Source organism: Phascolarctos cinereus, unplaced genomic scaffold (genome assembly GCF_003287225.1).
Source record: "Phascolarctos cinereus isolate Bilbo 61053 unplaced genomic scaffold, phaCin_HiC Scaffold_2;HRSCAF=192, whole genome shotgun sequence".
Classification (NCBI taxonomy): Eukaryota; Metazoa; Chordata; class Mammalia; order Diprotodontia; family Phascolarctidae; genus Phascolarctos; species Phascolarctos cinereus.
In genome coordinates, this window is record NW_027555625.1 from 33,913,715 (window position 1) to 33,930,762 (window position 17,048).

At 45.7% G+C, this 17,048-nt stretch overlaps 1 protein-coding gene across 1 annotated transcript in view; it reads right to left on the minus strand.

Annotated features, from left to right (window-relative positions):
• Positions 1–977: 977 nt before the first annotated feature.
• The window catches only part of CAPG (capping actin protein, gelsolin like), a 28,226-nt gene continuing 12,155 nt past the window's right edge, over positions 978–17,048 (minus strand). The window contains exons 3-11 of the mRNA XM_020969525.2: positions 16,958–16,994; positions 16,151–16,323; positions 15,667–15,821; positions 15,121–15,288; positions 8,185–8,334; positions 7,886–7,978; positions 6,581–6,713; positions 1,834–1,922; positions 978–1,271 (exon numbers count right to left, since the gene is read on the minus strand). Of these exons, the coding sequence (XP_020825184.1) occupies positions 1,206–1,271; positions 1,834–1,922; positions 6,581–6,713; positions 7,886–7,978; positions 8,185–8,334; positions 15,121–15,288; positions 15,667–15,821; positions 16,151–16,323; positions 16,958–16,980 (1,050 nt within the window). The 5' untranslated portion in view covers positions 16,981–16,994 and the 3' untranslated portion in view covers positions 978–1,205. The remainder of the gene's footprint in view (positions 1,272–1,833; positions 1,923–6,580; positions 6,714–7,885; positions 7,979–8,184; positions 8,335–15,120; positions 15,289–15,666; positions 15,822–16,150; positions 16,324–16,957; positions 16,995–17,048) is intronic.

Below are 17,048 nucleotides of genomic sequence, written 5' to 3' on the forward strand. Positions count from 1 at the left end.
CCTTTTCATTCATTCACTTTGGTGACAAGTCAGGAGTAACAGTGAAGAGTTCCTGAGGTCACCTCATATTTACAGCCAGATCAAACAATCAGTAACAGTTCTCAGGTTACAGAAAGTTCCTGTATGAATCTTCCAGATGCTGGCCTCTAGCTGTCCGGCTAAGCCTCCAGCTAACTGTACCAGCCCAGAGATGGCAGTTTGGCCTGGAGTAATTCAAGTGGAAAGGTGGCCCTATTGAATGTAGCCTTTTTCTGTTTCATGTCACCCCTGGGCTCTGTTGCTGCCTATTTCAGGGGTGCCGTTCTCACCCCCACTTCTCTATGTCATGCTGTAAACATGCTATAAACACATTTGAGACGTGGAATCCTAAAGCTAGGAGAGAACTTGGAGACCACCTCATCCACCCCCTTCATCAGAGGTGAAGAAATGGAGACAAGTTGAAACTCGCCCACAGTTTCTAAGCTGGTTAAAGGCGAGGCCAAAACTGGAACCCATGTCTTTGTTCCTTCATCCAGCTTTCTCTTCCCAGAATACTTAGAAGATGTGATTCTTGGGTAAGGAGACTCAGTGCTGTAGGACACACTTGAAAACCAGGTCATTGGTTTATGATGAAATTGCACGTATGACCAATGATCTACTAAGAGATAATCCATGTGGGACGCGTCCTACTTGCCACAGGATTATCTCACTTGGGAAACGAAACTAATTCCCTCTCTGAAAATGGTACCAAATTCCGAGAGACTGCCTGCCATTCCACAGCCATTAGCAGTCCCTCTTGTATTCTCCGGGTGGCCCAGGGCAGAGGAGTGACAGAGCCCCCTCCCCAGGCTGGTCCTCAGGCTTGCAGCCAGAGACAGGCCTGTGCCAGAAGCCAGACTCCAGGCCTGGGCGTGTTCCCTGCCTCCTTCCCCTAGTTCTCAAGCTCATGTTCCACCCTGACACACTTAGCAGAGAAGGAAGTACAGCAAGGACCAGCGTCAGGATTGGTCCGACACCAAGGAACGGGGGAGTGGGGCCGGTTCATTTCTTTTAATTAACTCCGAGATGACCAAGCACAAAGGGCTGGAGATGAAGCGGGAAGGCACGGAGGCCAAGGGGCACAGGGTAACCATTGGCCAGCCATGGCAGGGCAAAGTATAAACCACAGTATAATCTGTGCTTGAAGGGCTATGGGAACAAGGGAGAAGGGCAGAAAGCAGGAATGCTCATTTCCAGTTCTTGAAAAATTGCTTGAAGATGGGGCTTTCCCGACCCTGGGGCAGAATCTCCACCTGCAAAAACAGTGAAAATGTGTATGTGTGTGTTTACAGCAGTACTTCTAGTATCTGAAGGTCTTTAAAAAAGCCGAACACGCCCTCTTCCCCCCTTGCCATTCCCTAGCAGGACCGGCCCTCCAGAGACAATCATAAAACCTAGGTTTAATAGACTGTCCTGAGGCTGACTTCTGTCCTCTGTGATGAAAGTGTGCTGAGCCAAGAAATACCATCCGTAAGCTTGGGGGAGAGTGTAATTTAGAGAATGTGCTTCTAAAAACATCACTTAGTAGGTGGAAATTTGCAAATGAAGCCTTTTGCTCGTTAAAGTAGACCTCCCTGGTTTGTTCCTCACTGCTAGGAATGACTTTGTTAGCATTTTGTGTGCTTAAATAATAAAACTGTAACTTGTGTAAAAATATTCCGTAGTTTAGATTTTTTCACCAATTGAGACCGGCCTTCCCACTCAGTTAATCTGCGTTAAGGGAACTCTGACCATTCCAAACCTGAAAGGGAGATCATCTAGGTGTGAGCCCTAGGGGTGGAGCCATGACCAGAGGGGATGATGAGGGGGCCTCACCTGGGTATTGGGGGCATATCGCATCCTGGAAATGAAGTCTTCCGCCACTTTTAGGGCAGCCTGCCGTTCTTTCTCATTGGCTTTTCTCCCTGTCTCAGGGAAAAGATTAAAGAAAGGCTCAGGGGATCTGGTCCGATCCATGGCCAAGGAATGACCACAACTGCTAGTACACCAAAGGCTGTAGTGAACCCCACAAAACTCCCCCCCCAAACTGGGCCATGCCAGGGCCGCAGGGCCCCGGTTAGGATGGACATTCTTCCCAGGGGGTTCTGGCCGTAAGCACATGAAGTGGCTTCCAGCATCTATAATATGAACACCAAAGGTCTTCACTTGGATTGAGTCAGCTCATTTATTAAGCACCTCCTATGTATGCAATACTCACTTTGCTAAATACTAGCATAGAAAAGCAAATCCATTGCAGATAACACAAAAGATACAAAACAAGATGAGGAAACGGGGGAATTGGCAGAAGCCTCCAAGGGCACTGCTGGGAAAGCTGGGGAGCCACTTTGAGAGAAGCCCCCCCACGGGGGGAGGGCAGCCCGGGCTAACCTACAGGAACGTCAAGGAAGCCAAGTGTCCTGGAACTTGGAATTTGTGAGAGTGGGGGAGAGCCAGATTGGGAAGGACTTCTACTGCCAGGGCAGCTGATCATTAAATTCTCCCGCTGAGTTCTCATTTCCCCTCCTAGTATCCCCATTTTCTCCTCTCCATTGACTTCCAGTTTCTGCTTTGTAAGCAAATAGACGTTGTTGTCGGGCTAGTCTTAACCATCATGCATGCCTTTTGTTTCCATGAGAAAAAGTGAACATGGGGTGGCTAGGTGGTGCAGTGGATAGCGCACTGGCCCTGAAGTCAAGAGGACCTGAGTTCAAATCTGGCCTCAGACCAAACACTTGACACTTACTAGCTGTGTGACCCTGGGCAAGTCACTGAACCCCAATTGCCTTAAAACAAAAAAAAATAGAAAAAAGTGATCATTAACACAAGATAGGGCCTGAGCTAAGGGGGCAGAGGGATACCATGAGAGGGAAGGTCAGATGCAAGAAATGTAGAGGAAGAAGTGACAGGTCTTAGTAAAGCTAGTTAGCATTAACTCATAGTGCTTTAAGGATTGCAAAGCACTTTAGAAATGTTTTATCTGCAAAATAACCCTGGGATGTGGTAAGTGCTATTATTATTCAGTTTTACAGCTGAGGGAACTGAGTCAGAGGTTAAGTGATTTGCCCAGAGTCACACAGCCAGTCAGTATCTGAGGGCAGATTTGAATTCAGGTCTTCCTGGCTCTAGGCCTAGTGCTCTCTGCACTGTACCACCTAGTAGTAAGTACACAGATACTGTTGGGAGTGAAAGGAGTAAAAAGTGACTATAAGAGTATGATGTTACTGTCAAAAGGATAAAAAAAAAGATCAGGAGGAGAATGATCTGGCTTTATAGAAAAGACGATATGTTGAGCTTTTGACATGTTGAGTTTAAGGGAAATGTTGCCTATCCAAGTAGAAACGCCCAACAGACAGCTGAAAATTCAGGAATAGAATCACGCTTTTTTTATAGCTACCTTAGAAATCATCTAATCCAAGGGGCAGCTAGGCAACGCAGTGCATAGTCAGGAGGACCTGACTTCAAATCTGGCCTCAGACATATAACACTCACTAGCTGTGTGACCCTGGGCAAGTCACTGAACCCCAAGAAAGAAAGAAAGAAAGAAAGAAAGAAAGAAAGAAAGAAAGAAAGAAAGAAAGAAAGAAAGAAAGAAAGAAAGAAAGAAAGAAAGAAAGAGAAAGAGAAAAAAAGAGAAAGAAAGAAAGAAATCATCTAATCCAACATAAGGAAGAGCTTCCAAGCACACTCTGTCCTCAAGTGAAATGGGCAGCCTCAGGATTCCGAGTTCCCCCTCGTGTGGGGTCTTCAAGCTAAAGCTGGATGACCATCTGCCGGGTGTGCTCTAAGGTGGACGTGGTCAGGCAGATTGAACTCTTCTCTGACTCTGTAACCCCTCTTGTTTTGCAAACAAAAAACTGGAGCACAGGCAGGTTAAGGGATTTTCTTTCCCATCACATGATCAGTTGATGGCAGAGCGAGCCAAAGCCAAGTCAAGGTCTCCACACCACACCATCTTCTAGTGCAGTACAATGGAACGATTAAGACACGACCTGCATAGACAAGGTAGTTGAAGCTGGGGAATATAAGTAGATGGAACATTTAATAAGCACTTCCACAGTGCCAGGCACCGTATTAAGAGCTGAAGATCTAGAGAGAAGCAAGACAATCTCTCCCTCAAGGAGCTTACATTCCAAAGGGGAAGACCACAGCTAAAAAGGGGGAATGGTCGCGATGGCTGGAAGGTGGCAGGGAGGTCTGGTTCCAGGCAAGACATGACAAGAGTTCACTGAGCCTGGGGTAGAGTCCACAGTTAGGTGGAGAGGGGGAGAGATGAGGATGAAGACTGGAGGGGGAGATGGCAGGAAGAGAGAGGAAGTCCCCAGGGGAGGATATAGAGAGGCAGGAGATCAGAAGGCTCATGAACCTTCGGAATTCATCCACAGTTTGGAGGGTTGGGGGAAGCACTAGCAAAGGAGATGGAAAACACAAGGAATGAGAAAGTGGGGGTATAATATCACCTCTGCCAAAGAGAAGATTTCCACGTAAGAGGGGTATGATGAGAGCTAGCAGGTATAGAGCTCTTTACAATCTGCAGAACACTGTACCTACAGCCTCCATTTACTCCTCACAACATCCTTGTGAGGAAGAAACGACAGCTTTTACCCTCTTACAGATGAAGAAACAGACTCTGAGGTTAAAAGACATGCCCGTAGTAACAATGACAGAACTTGAACCCAAATCCTAACTCCAGCATTTTTGTCCCTACGTGCCTTTGCCTATGCCAAGTGCCATTGACTAAGAAAGGTCTGGTTAGAAGGTCATGAGTGACTGTCACACAATCTCAGTGGAAGGAGGGGGACGGAAGCCGGATTTCAGGGAACCACAGGGAGATTGGGAGGTGAAGAAGTCAAGGCAGCAGGTTTTGTTCATGAAATCCAGAAACAAAAGGAAAAAGCATCAAGATGGACAGAGAAGGCAGTTGGTTTGCTGGTTTTAAGGTGGCCGATGCCATCTCGCCTCCCCATGGGCCCAGCTCTGTCTTGTGCCTCTGCTCCATCCGCCTCAGGGCAGCATCTCTGCTGAAATGGAGGACTGTGGCATTCTTGCCTGGATATATATCCTGCCTTTGTATTTTACAAGCTGGTCCTCCATCTGACAATGATCCAGAACTTATCTTCTCCTTCAGCATTTTCAAAACATCAGACTAAACAGAACATGTTTTTAAGACGTTCCTGTAGTGAATGACTCCTTCATAAGCTCTTTGCAGATTCACCATGTCTCACCTGTGTAAAGGTCTTATTGTCTTAAACTTGCCCTCACACTGTAAGATAATAATCTTGTCTTCTTACACATTCCTCCCCTCTCTAGACTCGACAATCCAGGTACACTGGCCGATTTACTGTTCCATACGCACAACATGTCTCCCATTTTAGTGACCCTATCTATACTGGCTGTCCCATGCCTAGAATGCCCTCCCTCCTTACTTCAACCTCCTGGCTTTTCCTTCAAGAGACAACTCAAAGCCTACCTTCTGCAAGAGGCCTTTCTCAAACCCACTATTGCCTTCCATTTACACTGTCCATCTCTTGAGTGTCTCTAGGTATTTTCATGTTGTCTCCCCCATTAGACTGTGAGTTCCGTGAGGGCAGGAACTATTTTTTGCCTTCTTTGTATCCCCAGTCCTGGGCATAGGGCCTGGCCCATAGCAAGCACTTGATAAATTCTTGTCAACTTGATTTGAAGTGTATTGTCAAGTTTTTCAAGTGACATTTGATATAACAAAACTTAGGATGCAGATGTGAAGACCTTTCCAGGTCCCATGCTACCCTGTGCCTTCCTAAAATTTTTCTATGATGTAGTGAAGGGCACTAAAATTCTATGACTCTTTTGCTGTTTGATGTAAATATTCTTTTCTAAAAATTCTAGATTTTTTCCCATCTATTAAAAAAATGTTCACTGCCTTCCATGGGGACTCTTGTCTGGTGTATGCTACAAAAGAGACTTATGGCTCCTGCTTGTGGACGTGTGGCACACACAGGGGCTAATGGGTTCTGGTACCAACTCCAAAGTCTCCAGTCTTCCCAATCCCAAGTCACTAATAAAAAATGCTGGGGCAAGAGGGCCAAAGGGAGCCCCACTCTTCCCACCACCCCAAAAACAAATCCCAAAGAGAAGAAAAATGGCTTTTAAAACACATAAGAAAATAAAAAATTAATATTATAAACGATCAAAGCACAGCATTAACAGATTAAAAAAAAACAATTGCAATAAGCTAATAATAAAAGCTACATCTTACAGAGCACTCTAAGGTTTACAAAGCACATCCCAGCACCACGTAACCCTTGTAACAGCTCCAGGAAGTTGGTGCTCTAGGTCATATTCTCCCCAACTTGGCTTAGAGAGGGTAAGGAGATAGTTTGGAATCATACAGCCAAGGAGTGCCAAAGGTAGGATTCAAAAGACTGGGAAGAAAGAAAGAAGAGTGACCGACATGCAAACATACTGTCTAGGAAAACTCCCAAACTCCTTAGAAACAACCAGCAGGCATCACAGTAGAAAGCTGCCGCGTATACAAGGCAGAGCCCCTGAAAAGAGAGGCCCCATAAATCCCTCTTCAATTCCCATTCAAGCTCTACCTACGTACCCTTCCAGACATAGATCTTGCCACAGAGGCCATTGTCCAACACAAAGCAATCGTCATCAATCAACAGCTCGACTGCAAACGGGCTAGAGTCCGCCATCTTTGACAGGTGCATCTGGCCAGTAGCATCAGAAACCTAGGAGTCGGACAAAGGCCAAGGGTAAGAGGAGGCCTCCGTGGTCCTTGTTCCTATCTGCCACTCACCCTGCCCCCAACATCACTTTCCCTAATTCTCAGCCCAAAGACTGTTCACTCTCTAACCCACCCTTGGTCTATAAAGCAATAATGAGCCGCAATAGAGGAATGTAAGACTTGCAAAATGCATTATATACATGATCTAATTTTCCTTTTTCTTCTCCATTCCCCCCTCTCCCCACCCTGTTCCTCCACTCTGAAGCAGACTGTCTGAGGTACTAATCTAGGGGTATCATCTAGGCCAGGGGTTCTTAATCCTTTCTGAATCATGGTCTGGTAACATTTCTCAAAACATTTTTAAATGCATAAAATAAAAGGCATTGGATTACAAAGGAAGCCAAAAGTTAGTGAAAATAAATATGTATTTTTTCTCCCATCAAAATTGATGGATCACCTGAAATATCTCCTCAGACCACTTAAGGGTCTGCGGATCACACATTAAGAACCTCTGATTCAGGAGGTAGGTATGAGAAATGGTGGAAATGGAAGCAATAATCTCCAAGATCTCCCAACTTCATTCCCAAAGCACTGAACTCGGTATCCCCAACTCGGTAGGAATACAGACAGTAGAGAAAATAATTTATTTTTGCAATAATATATGGGCTGATATAATTTTGCAACAAAGTAATTTTGCAATAACATATGGACTAAGGATACTACTTCTCCAAGAAACTGTAAGTGGAAATAGGGTGAGATATCAACCCTCATCCCTTCAGGAGGGCCTAAAACCAGCCACCTTCTTTTTTTAATCTTTCCTCTCCAAGCACTGGAATAAATCACTTAGTTCTGGCTTCTTCAGATAAAACCACACATCCTACTTTCTTTTCCCCTCAATCCAAGCACATCTAGTAGGGAGAATATTTTTTTACCCCTGACCACAGCTTGTTGTATTACAACACGTCTGTGTGTGTGTGTGTCTGCACTCCTATGCCTCTGGCTCTTTATAGGTGAAAAATCTAATAAGTAAACATCATTCTTGGTCCCTCTGACCACCACCCTCTTTCCCTTGTCCCGCGTGGGTCTTCTTGTCCCTCTCCCTACTGCCCGATTCTAGGCACAGTTTCCCAGACTGACAATCCCAATACCCACCACTCCCAAACTCTTGGGCCTCACCTTATATAGGGCAGCTGCCTGAGCATTAGTTTGATCAGCCCTGAGGTCTTCTTCTGGATTACCCTCCTTCAGGGTTGGCTTTGAACCCAAGACCTGCAAAGATCAAGACCATCTCTATAGGACTTCATGTACTCCTAATGCCAACCCATCATACTCTAGATACTACCCTGGTTGCCCTAACCTGTATCATCTTTTCCTTTCCACGGTCCAATTCACCTGTGCATCGCCTTTTGCTTATTCCTTCCCAAGCCTACCCTCCGTCCCCACCCTGCCCGTCTCTTCCAGCTTTCCCACCAAACCTGGATCATCTCTGACGGCTCCTCCCCATCGGTGACAATCTCCATTTGGGCTTTTCCCTGCCGTTCGCTGTCCCTGATGGCCAGAGCCAGGTCCTGGGCTTTGTTTCGCTCCAGAATGTTGGATTTGCTCCCACACCAGACAAAGATGGTCTGAGAGAAGGAGGGTGAGGTAGAGTTAGGAGTGAATGCCTCTCCCGCCCTTAACCCTCACCTCCTCCTTCCACCCTCCTGATAATAGATATGACCCCTCCCACCACTACCACCACCACCACCACCTTCTGCCAGGGAGGCCAGCCAGCCAAGGGGATAAGATCTCTGCCAGGTCAAATACCATACCAGATTGGTGAGGCGGTCTAGAAACCATGCCACAGAAAGACCCACTCAAGGAACTGGGGATGTTTGGCCAGAAAATTAGTCTTAGTACAACCAATCGGGATGTGATAACTGTCTTCAAAATCAGAAAGAGATTAAGTGACTTGTTGACCCAGAGAACAGAAGCAGTGAGAGACAGCTTTCAGCCCAACAAAAGGGAAAAGCATTCATAAGAGTGGCAGCTGCCCCCAAAAGGAAGAGGTCTGAGCTCCCTCTTACCACCCTGGTCACCCCTCTCTGGTCACACTAGCTTATTAATGATATCTCTTAAAAAGCGGCACTCAGAACCGTTCCCTAGCGCTCCAGATATGATCTGACAAGCACAGGACATCGAGGAGTCATAGGAAAAGCTCTGGCTCTGATGGGGTGCTGGGGTGCTTGTACTTGTGCCCCAATTTCTCCCTAGTCTCAGAAACACTGTCTCTGACAACCACTCCCCAGCCCAAGGACACTATGCCTAGCAGTTTTTCATGCATGGGCCTCAGCACAACCCTTATCCCTCTCCCTGGGACAGCTACACAGAGCTGGGCTGTTCAGGCCCCAGCCCTCAGACCATGTCTCTGGAAGCCTCCCAATTCCTTAGTGGTTCCTGTCTTGTAAGAAAGCGTTCCCTTGTTGCAGAACATTCTCTCTTCAAGACAGAGGGAGAGAGGTGCCTTGCCCAGCCCAAGGAGTTTTGTCCTTGGCCAGCCCAAGGACTCTTCCTCCTGCCAGACTCCAAAGATCCATCCCCCTCCCTGTCCAGTATACTCCCTGTACTTTCCCATCCATAGCCCCCAAAGATACCTGCACCTTTGGATTACCTCATCAGTGTCCCTGGCATTACTTTCCCATGCTGTTTTCCATATAAACCCTAGCTTCCTTCTCAGTCTCTCACAGGATCCTTTAAGAATCCTTGCCCGCTGAAAAGCGTAACAATAAACTTTGCTACCTTGGCTTAAAGAATGCTTGAGTCTGTGAATTCATTCCAGATGATCCATCCTGTACTCGGGTCTTTGAGGGGTCACAACCTCTCAACCTCTTACACCGCAACAGCTCCAGGGGTTATGTTCCTACTTGTGACCCTGGACAAACCACTCACCTCACTGTTCTTCAGCTAATCTCACCTGTAAAAAGTGAGATAATAACTGACATTTTAATATAGTTTACAAAAGTTGGTATTCAGCCTCAACAACAATCCTTTGGGATACAAAGTGGTTTGGGGTCTTCCTTCCTTCCTCTCTTTCTCTCTCTCTCTTTCTCTCCTTTCTTTCTTTCTTTCTTTCTTTCTTTCTTTCTTTCTTTCTTTCTTTCTCTCTCTCTCTCTCTCTCTCTCTCTCTCTCTTTCTCTCTCTCTCTCTCTCTCTCTCTCTCTCTCTCTCTTTCTCTCTTTCTCTCTTTCTTTCCTTCTTTCTTTCTCTCTTTCTTTCTTTCTTTCTTTCTTTCTTTCTTCTTTCTTTCTTTCTTTCTTTCTTTCTTTCTTTCTTTCTTTCTTTCTTTCTTTCTTTCTTTCTTTCTTTCTTTCTTTCTTTCTTTCTTTCTTTCTTTCTTTCTTTCTTTCTTTCTTTCTTTCTTTCTTTCTTCTTGCCTGGACTAGAGGAAACTTCCCCACCCTCTACCAATATATATGCGCAACTGCTCTGCTTGTAGAGAGCTGCCTGGGGCTGAAAGGCCCGGGATCTCACAGCCAGCACAATGCTGCACTTCAGAGGTAAAACTAGAACCCAGGTCTTCTTGACTCTGAGGTCAGTTCACTAAGCAGTAAACCACACCGCCTCTCACTCAGGTATTATTATTCCCATTTTACAGATGCAGAAACTAAGACTCAAAGACAGTAAGTAACTTGCTCATGGTCGTGTAGCTTTGACTCTGACAAAGACAAGGGTCGTGACTCCAAAAACAGCTGTTTGCTGTGAGAGAGGCAGACTTGAGTTGGGATGCCCCAAATCAGGCCTTCCTCTGATACCTCCTGCCTGGGTGACCCTTGGCCAGTCACCTCGCCTCCCACGGCCTTAGCAATCGTAGGTGGACGAAGCAGGTGCAGAACTGCATCGGTGAGGCGTTTCCTCATTGAGAATTCCCTATCCTAGTGAAATCACCAATCCAGTTCCATCCAAAGCTGCTAAATGAAGTCAGCCAGTACTGTGATCCCTGTGACCTACACACTCGTGCACTTCTGTTAACTTGCCAAAGACTCAATTTATTTCTTTGATAGCCATAGCTAGAGGGCTCACATTGAGCTTGGGGTCAACTGTCACCCCAGGTCTTTTGCGGGGGGGGGGGGGGCACTAGGTGCTGTATCAGGAAGACCTAAGTTCAAATTCAGCCTCAGACACTTACTTAGCTGTATGACAGTGGATGTTATGTAACCTCTCTTAGCCTCAGTTTTCCCATCTGTAAAATGGAGGTAATAATAGCACCTACCTCTGGGATTGTTGTGAGAATCAAATAAGATAACAGATGTAAAGTGCTTTACCAGCCTTAAAGCTCTACACAAATGCTAGGATTATTGTTAGATCCCAGGCTTCCTTCACCCTGTACTTGGGTGCCTGATATCTTTTAACCTACAGATAGGCCATTACATTCATCTACGAGCCATTTTTGGGAAAAAATATGCTACTGATGGAGGTTCAGTGGCTCCCCCAAAATACGTACCAAGTAACACAAACTAGTTCAAGAGGGAAAGTGAATTAATGTTGCCCGCAACCAGATAGTGCACCCAACGGAAAGGCGTGAAATCAAGTGGGCCAGGCGGAGCAGCAGAACTGACTCAGTTTATTTTTCTGAGGGTACAGGATATATAGAGAAAATCCATCCTAACTTCAAAGAGTCCTCCCCGCGAGACACTCCCCAAAACATCTGCTAAGGACGTGATAACATACATCCTCCTTACCAGAGTTCCTAGATAGGGTTGTAAATTCCAAGGCTTTTTCTTGGCGCCTGTATAGAGGAGTGAATATGTAAATCTAAGGTTCAAAGAGTGAGAAGGAATGCCTCAGGAGCCTTCTAGCAGGGAGAGATTTGGAGAGCCCTGCTTCTTAATTATTGAGCCCTTTGGGTTAAAGCCTGGGCAAAGGTCAAACTCTGTCCTGGATCTTAAACCCATATCAGACTCTTAAGAGCGGCCCTCAATAAATCAACACTAGGGCAGTAGGGGTAATCTTCAGAAAAGGTCTTGTGAAGGAGACAGCCCCCAACCTATACTTTGAAGGAAATTAGATATTCTAGTTGGAGATGAGGAAAGGTTCCTAATGAGGCTGTTAGCATTGATCCTGAGGAGCTCTGAGCTGGCTGCGGACTAGATCAGTGCCTGCCTTTTCCTATATAGGATATTTTTCCAGTGGATAATAATAATAATGATGATAGTAAAATTGATATTATATTATTGTATATTAATATTATTAATAATGATAATAACTACCTGCATTTAAATAGCACTTTAAAGTTAGCATTCATGCCCTGAGGCTTTGTTCTTGAAATACAACCACCTTGAATCAATAATGATTTAGAGCATTTTTTCCATACAACTATAGCTAAAGGGGAAAGTAACAAATGTTGGAGGGGATGTGGAATAATTGGGACACTAATTCATTGTTGGTGGAATTGTAAAATGATCCAACCATTTTGGAGAGCAATCAGGAATTATGCCTAAAGAGCTATTAAACTGCCTATAGCCTTTGACCCAGCAATACTTCTATTTGGTCTATTGACAAAGATAATTAGGGAAAAAAGAAAAGAACCTATATGTTTTAAGATGTTTATAGCAGCCCTCTTTGTGGGGGCAAAGGACTGAAATTGAGGGGACGGCCATAAATTAGGGAATGGCTGAACAAGTTGTGGTATATGATTGCGATGGAATACTACTGTGCTATGAGAAATGATGAGCTCAATGATGTTACAAAAACACGGATAGACTTGAACAAAAAAATGAAAAGCGAAATGAGCAGAAGCAAGAGAGCATTGTATACAGCAACAACAATGTTGTTTTAAGAACAACTTTGAGTGACTAAGTCAGTTTGACTATTACAAATATCCAAATTAACTACAAAGGACGTATGAAGAAAGACACTTTGTGTATCCAGAGAAAGAACTGATAAATAGAAGTATGTTTAGAAAGTACGTATGTATTGTATACATATTTGTGTCTAATGGTAACCATCTCTAGGGCAGGAGAGAGGACAGGAGAAAAAGAGGGAAAAAAAGAAAATTCCATGACAACTTTATTATATATTTAAAAGGAATAGCAAGTTGTACATAATTTGTAGTTTAATGTACAATCATCTTTTTTTCTATTTTACTGTGTTACGGAAATGCTTGTTTTCTTTCTTAAGTTCAGAATAAAATAAATAAAATTTAAAAAAAGAAAAAAGGAAAAAAATGACAGGATTTTTCCTGGGTAGTGTAACAGAAGGAAAAAAAAAAGAAAGAAAGAAAACCATCTCTCAGGTGAAGGAAAAGGAAAGGTAGTACAGAAAATGGCTAAGGCCTTTGCAATGACCCCCTGACTGCTCCTTCTATTTAAAACAAGGCGCTCTTCTGCCACTAATATCAATTAAAGAGAATTTATCAGCAATCCCCGCCTATAGGGGGCTACCCCTCAAAAGCCCTGCCCAACCCTGGCTGTTCAGTTATATTTGTGATGGATCTTTTTCAGTCACTCAAGATCAAGAAACTGTTCTGAATTAAAATCTGACTCAGGATTGGCTAAAACAACATTTTAGCTCAGTTAACGAATAGCTATCAATACAAGGAAATAAGATTATCTTTGTTGACTTATCAGGTCCCTGACAATTTCCCATTCTCTGTTTGTTTCTTTGGAGTAGAATGCATTTTGAAAATAATATGTTGCTGTCCAAATTGTTTAAAAATTAGTCTGCTTTTTTTTTTTCTTTGTGAGGCAGTCAGGGTTAAGTGACTTGCTGAGGGTCACACAGCTAGTATATGTCAAGTGTCTGAGGTTAGATTTGAATTCAGGTCTTCCTGGCTCCAGGGCCAGTGCTCCATCCACTGGGCAACCTAGCTGCTCCTAAAAAAATTAGACTGCTTCTTAATCAGGTAGAGGTGAGTGTGGGTGTTGGGAATGGGGGGTAGAAATGTTAAGGCCATTTACTCCCCTTGGCAAATAAATTCATAAGGAATGAACTATACTTCCTCAAGTTTTCCACCGATGTGAAGTCACAAGAGTGAAAGATTCTATTTTGTGACAATTCGTAGACTTTTTATTTTTAAGTGAATATTTCTAGTTGAGGCTTCTGTGTTCCACTTAATTCAAGGAAGCACTCCAAACATGATGGATGGGAAGAAATACCAAGTGCATCATTAGACCTGGCAGATCTACATATAGAGAGAAGCTGATCAGATTCAATGTCCGTACCTCAGTTGGGTTTCCTTGTACCTGTGAGGTCACACACAGGCTGTCTACCAGGCTAACACTGTCTTACGTGGCTAATTCTGGCTCTTCTCACAACTAACTCCAGATCCTATATTCCTTTTATCACAATTGTATTCTTCCCAAAATTTTCACCTTTCCCCCATAGCTATCCAATTTCCTAAATTCCTAATTAGCTCCTGAAATTTGCACTCATTTCTCAAAAGAAAAAAATTCGCCTGGTAAATACCTCCATAGCTTGCTGGAAAACTAGGTTCCCATATGTTATTAATAAGACTTCATAACCTGCTTTAGAGATGTCGGACCCCACTAAAAATGTACTTTCATTTTAACAATCCCAATGACTGGGAGTTAATAGGAGCCTAATACCTTTAAAGACCGTTGTGGTTTGGTCTTGTCCAACTCTTGGTGACCCCGTATGGGGTTTTCTTGGGGAATATACTGGAATGGTTTGCCATTTCCTTCTCCAGCTCATTTTACAGATGGGGAAACTGAGGCAAACAAGGTGAAGTGACTTGCCCAGGGTCCCACAGTAAGTGCTTGAGGCCAGATTTGAATTCAGGAAGAGGAACCTTCCTGACTACAGGCCTGGCACTCTATGCCCTGTACCACCCAGCTGCCCAGAAAGCTCAGTGTCCCGGCCCAAAACACCATTCATCCTTCTAGTGAGGACCTGGGATATGCACCTGGAAATCCAGACCTGGTAGTGCCCACTGGAACCATTAAGTTGGTCTGTTGAAAACACAGACTTGCCACCAAAGCCTTTTTCACTTGAGGTATCTAGAGCCTTGGGCTGGGCTCGCTAAAAGACAGTCACCCACCAGCAGCAGCACTTCAGCAGACAAACAGGAGAGGGCAGAAGCAGCTAATGGTTGCTGAGTTCAAGCCTGACTTCTGACTGGCTCTACTTATACGAAGAAGGAACTCATCCAGGCCTGCTCGACATTGGGGTTAGAGTCAACAAACTTTGCTCCCATCATGCCCCTGGCAGCTGACCCCAGGGCCATGGAAATTATGCTGTAGTCTCCCCTAGCAACAGTGGAGGGGCAGGATGGCCCTCCCTTAAACAAATCATAAGTTAATTGAGGGTGGGCACTCAGCCTCCAGTGTAGCCCTCACCCCACCTCCATCATAAACACAGCTCTATAAGCTTTGCAAAAATCAATCCCACATCATACAGCCCTTGCCAAACTCACGTGACCCAAGTCCAGAATGAAGCAGTCTCCAGTGTTGAAGCTGCCCCAGCTCAGGGCCCGCTCTGTGGCACGGATGTTCTTTTTCCCTTTGACCTGGTAGAGTCTCTGGATGGGGCCCGAGGGAGCTCCAGATGAGGCCCGGTGAAATGCTGACTCCACACCTCCCTCCTGGAACACAGAATGCACCTTGGAGACTGAGCCTCACCTAAGACTCCTCCTTGTGGAGAGACAGACACCCCTTCTGCTTCCCTGTGCTTTAAGGGGGACAAGCACCCAGAAAGAAAGTGCCCCAAGATCCTGTTAACCCTGGGCAGAGAGCCTGCAGGGCGAAATGAAAATGAAATAAATCGCCCCGAAGCCATTCAGGCTGATGTTCAGGAGGGATGGGAGGCCAGGTCTTCCAGGCCTGAATAGTCAAGTTTAAAGAGATGGACACACAGGCAGTCAGTGTGAATGGGGCCCCTGGGCCACAGGTCTGCCATCCACTGGTAAGCTACCCACAGATCAGAGCCACTGAGAGTGCTGGCAGGCAGACTGGGTTCTGACCTGGTACTGGAGTCCTCGAGGGAAGTAACTCATGAAGCGGTCCGACTCGTTGCCCTGGACCTCCCGGTGCTGCACTGCCCTCTCCCCTAGCAAGGAATTGAGGTGCACAGATAATACTGCACAGGCTCCTTGCTCATCTCGGGATGACTGCTGACCTGGGAGGGGAGAGGAAAGAGTTGAGAGGAGGGGAGGGAAGGTGGGGGAGAAGAGAGAGGAAGGGAGGAGAGAGGAAAGGAGGGAGGGGAGAGAGGAGGAAAGGAGAGAAGAGGAGAGGAGGGGAGGAGAGGAAAGGAGAGAGGAGGGGAGGAACATGAGCCATGAATGAAGACTTGGAGATCTCTGGTTGGCATTCATTGGTACTTCTCTTGCCACCCTCAAAGCCTGCCCTTCCCTAGCTCCATCTCTTGCCTCCAGATTCCCCCTACCCAGTCCCATCCTCTTAGCCTCAGCCTGCGTCCATTCTTCAGACTCCATCTCTACTGACCGATCCAGAGGTGCAGGTGGGACTGCTCCTCAGGGCCATTGTGCAGGACAAGGTAGGAGTCTCCAGAGAAGAAGATCCCGCGGTTCTCAGGGGGCACCGGCACAGGCTTCAGCTTTTCAACCCTCCACACATGAAGGCCTGCTTCCCGCACTGTAGATTCAAATGGGGAGGCACTGCCAGGAGGGAATGGGGAGCAAGAGAGTCAGTGGAGAGGCAGAGGAACATAGGAGGGGAAGGAGCTTGAGGTGAGACTGGGAAGGCATCAAGAATGAGGCAGGGACGGGGAACAACAGGGGAGGAATAGGATGGTCACTGCCCAGACATAACTTGTGTGGAAGCAACCAGGCCTTTGACCCAGGTTCCAACATCCCTATGGGAGCTCTGACCCTCCAGAGGACTGGGGAGGCAGGAGTGGGGAGACAGGAAAGGGCTGGGGTCCAAGACCATATGAGGAGGGGTCAGAGGATCCAAGATTTAGGGCTGGAAGGGACAATAAACGGCATCAAGGCCAGCTCCCTCCTTTTACAGATAGAGAAACTGAGGCACAGAGCAATTATCCCACAGCTCATAAGTGTCTGTGACAAGATGGGAACCAAGTCTCTCCTAAACTCTCTTTCCCTGAGTCCACAGACAATGCACCAATTATTGTTTCCCTCTCCCCAGCGGATTCTGCTCCCAGGGGTCAGGAGTCTTGGTGAAGACATAGTTAATGCTTAAACTCAAGTTAGTGTTAAAGATAATTAAGACCCCGGAGCAGGAAATTAGAGCAGGAAGGAAGGAGGAGCAAGCCTGGGGTAGGCACAGTACCTCTTCGGGATTGACCCATACATGATTGCTTGGGTATCTAGAAAGACAAGAGAAAAGAGGTCATTAGAGCTGTCTCCCAAAGCAGATTCCC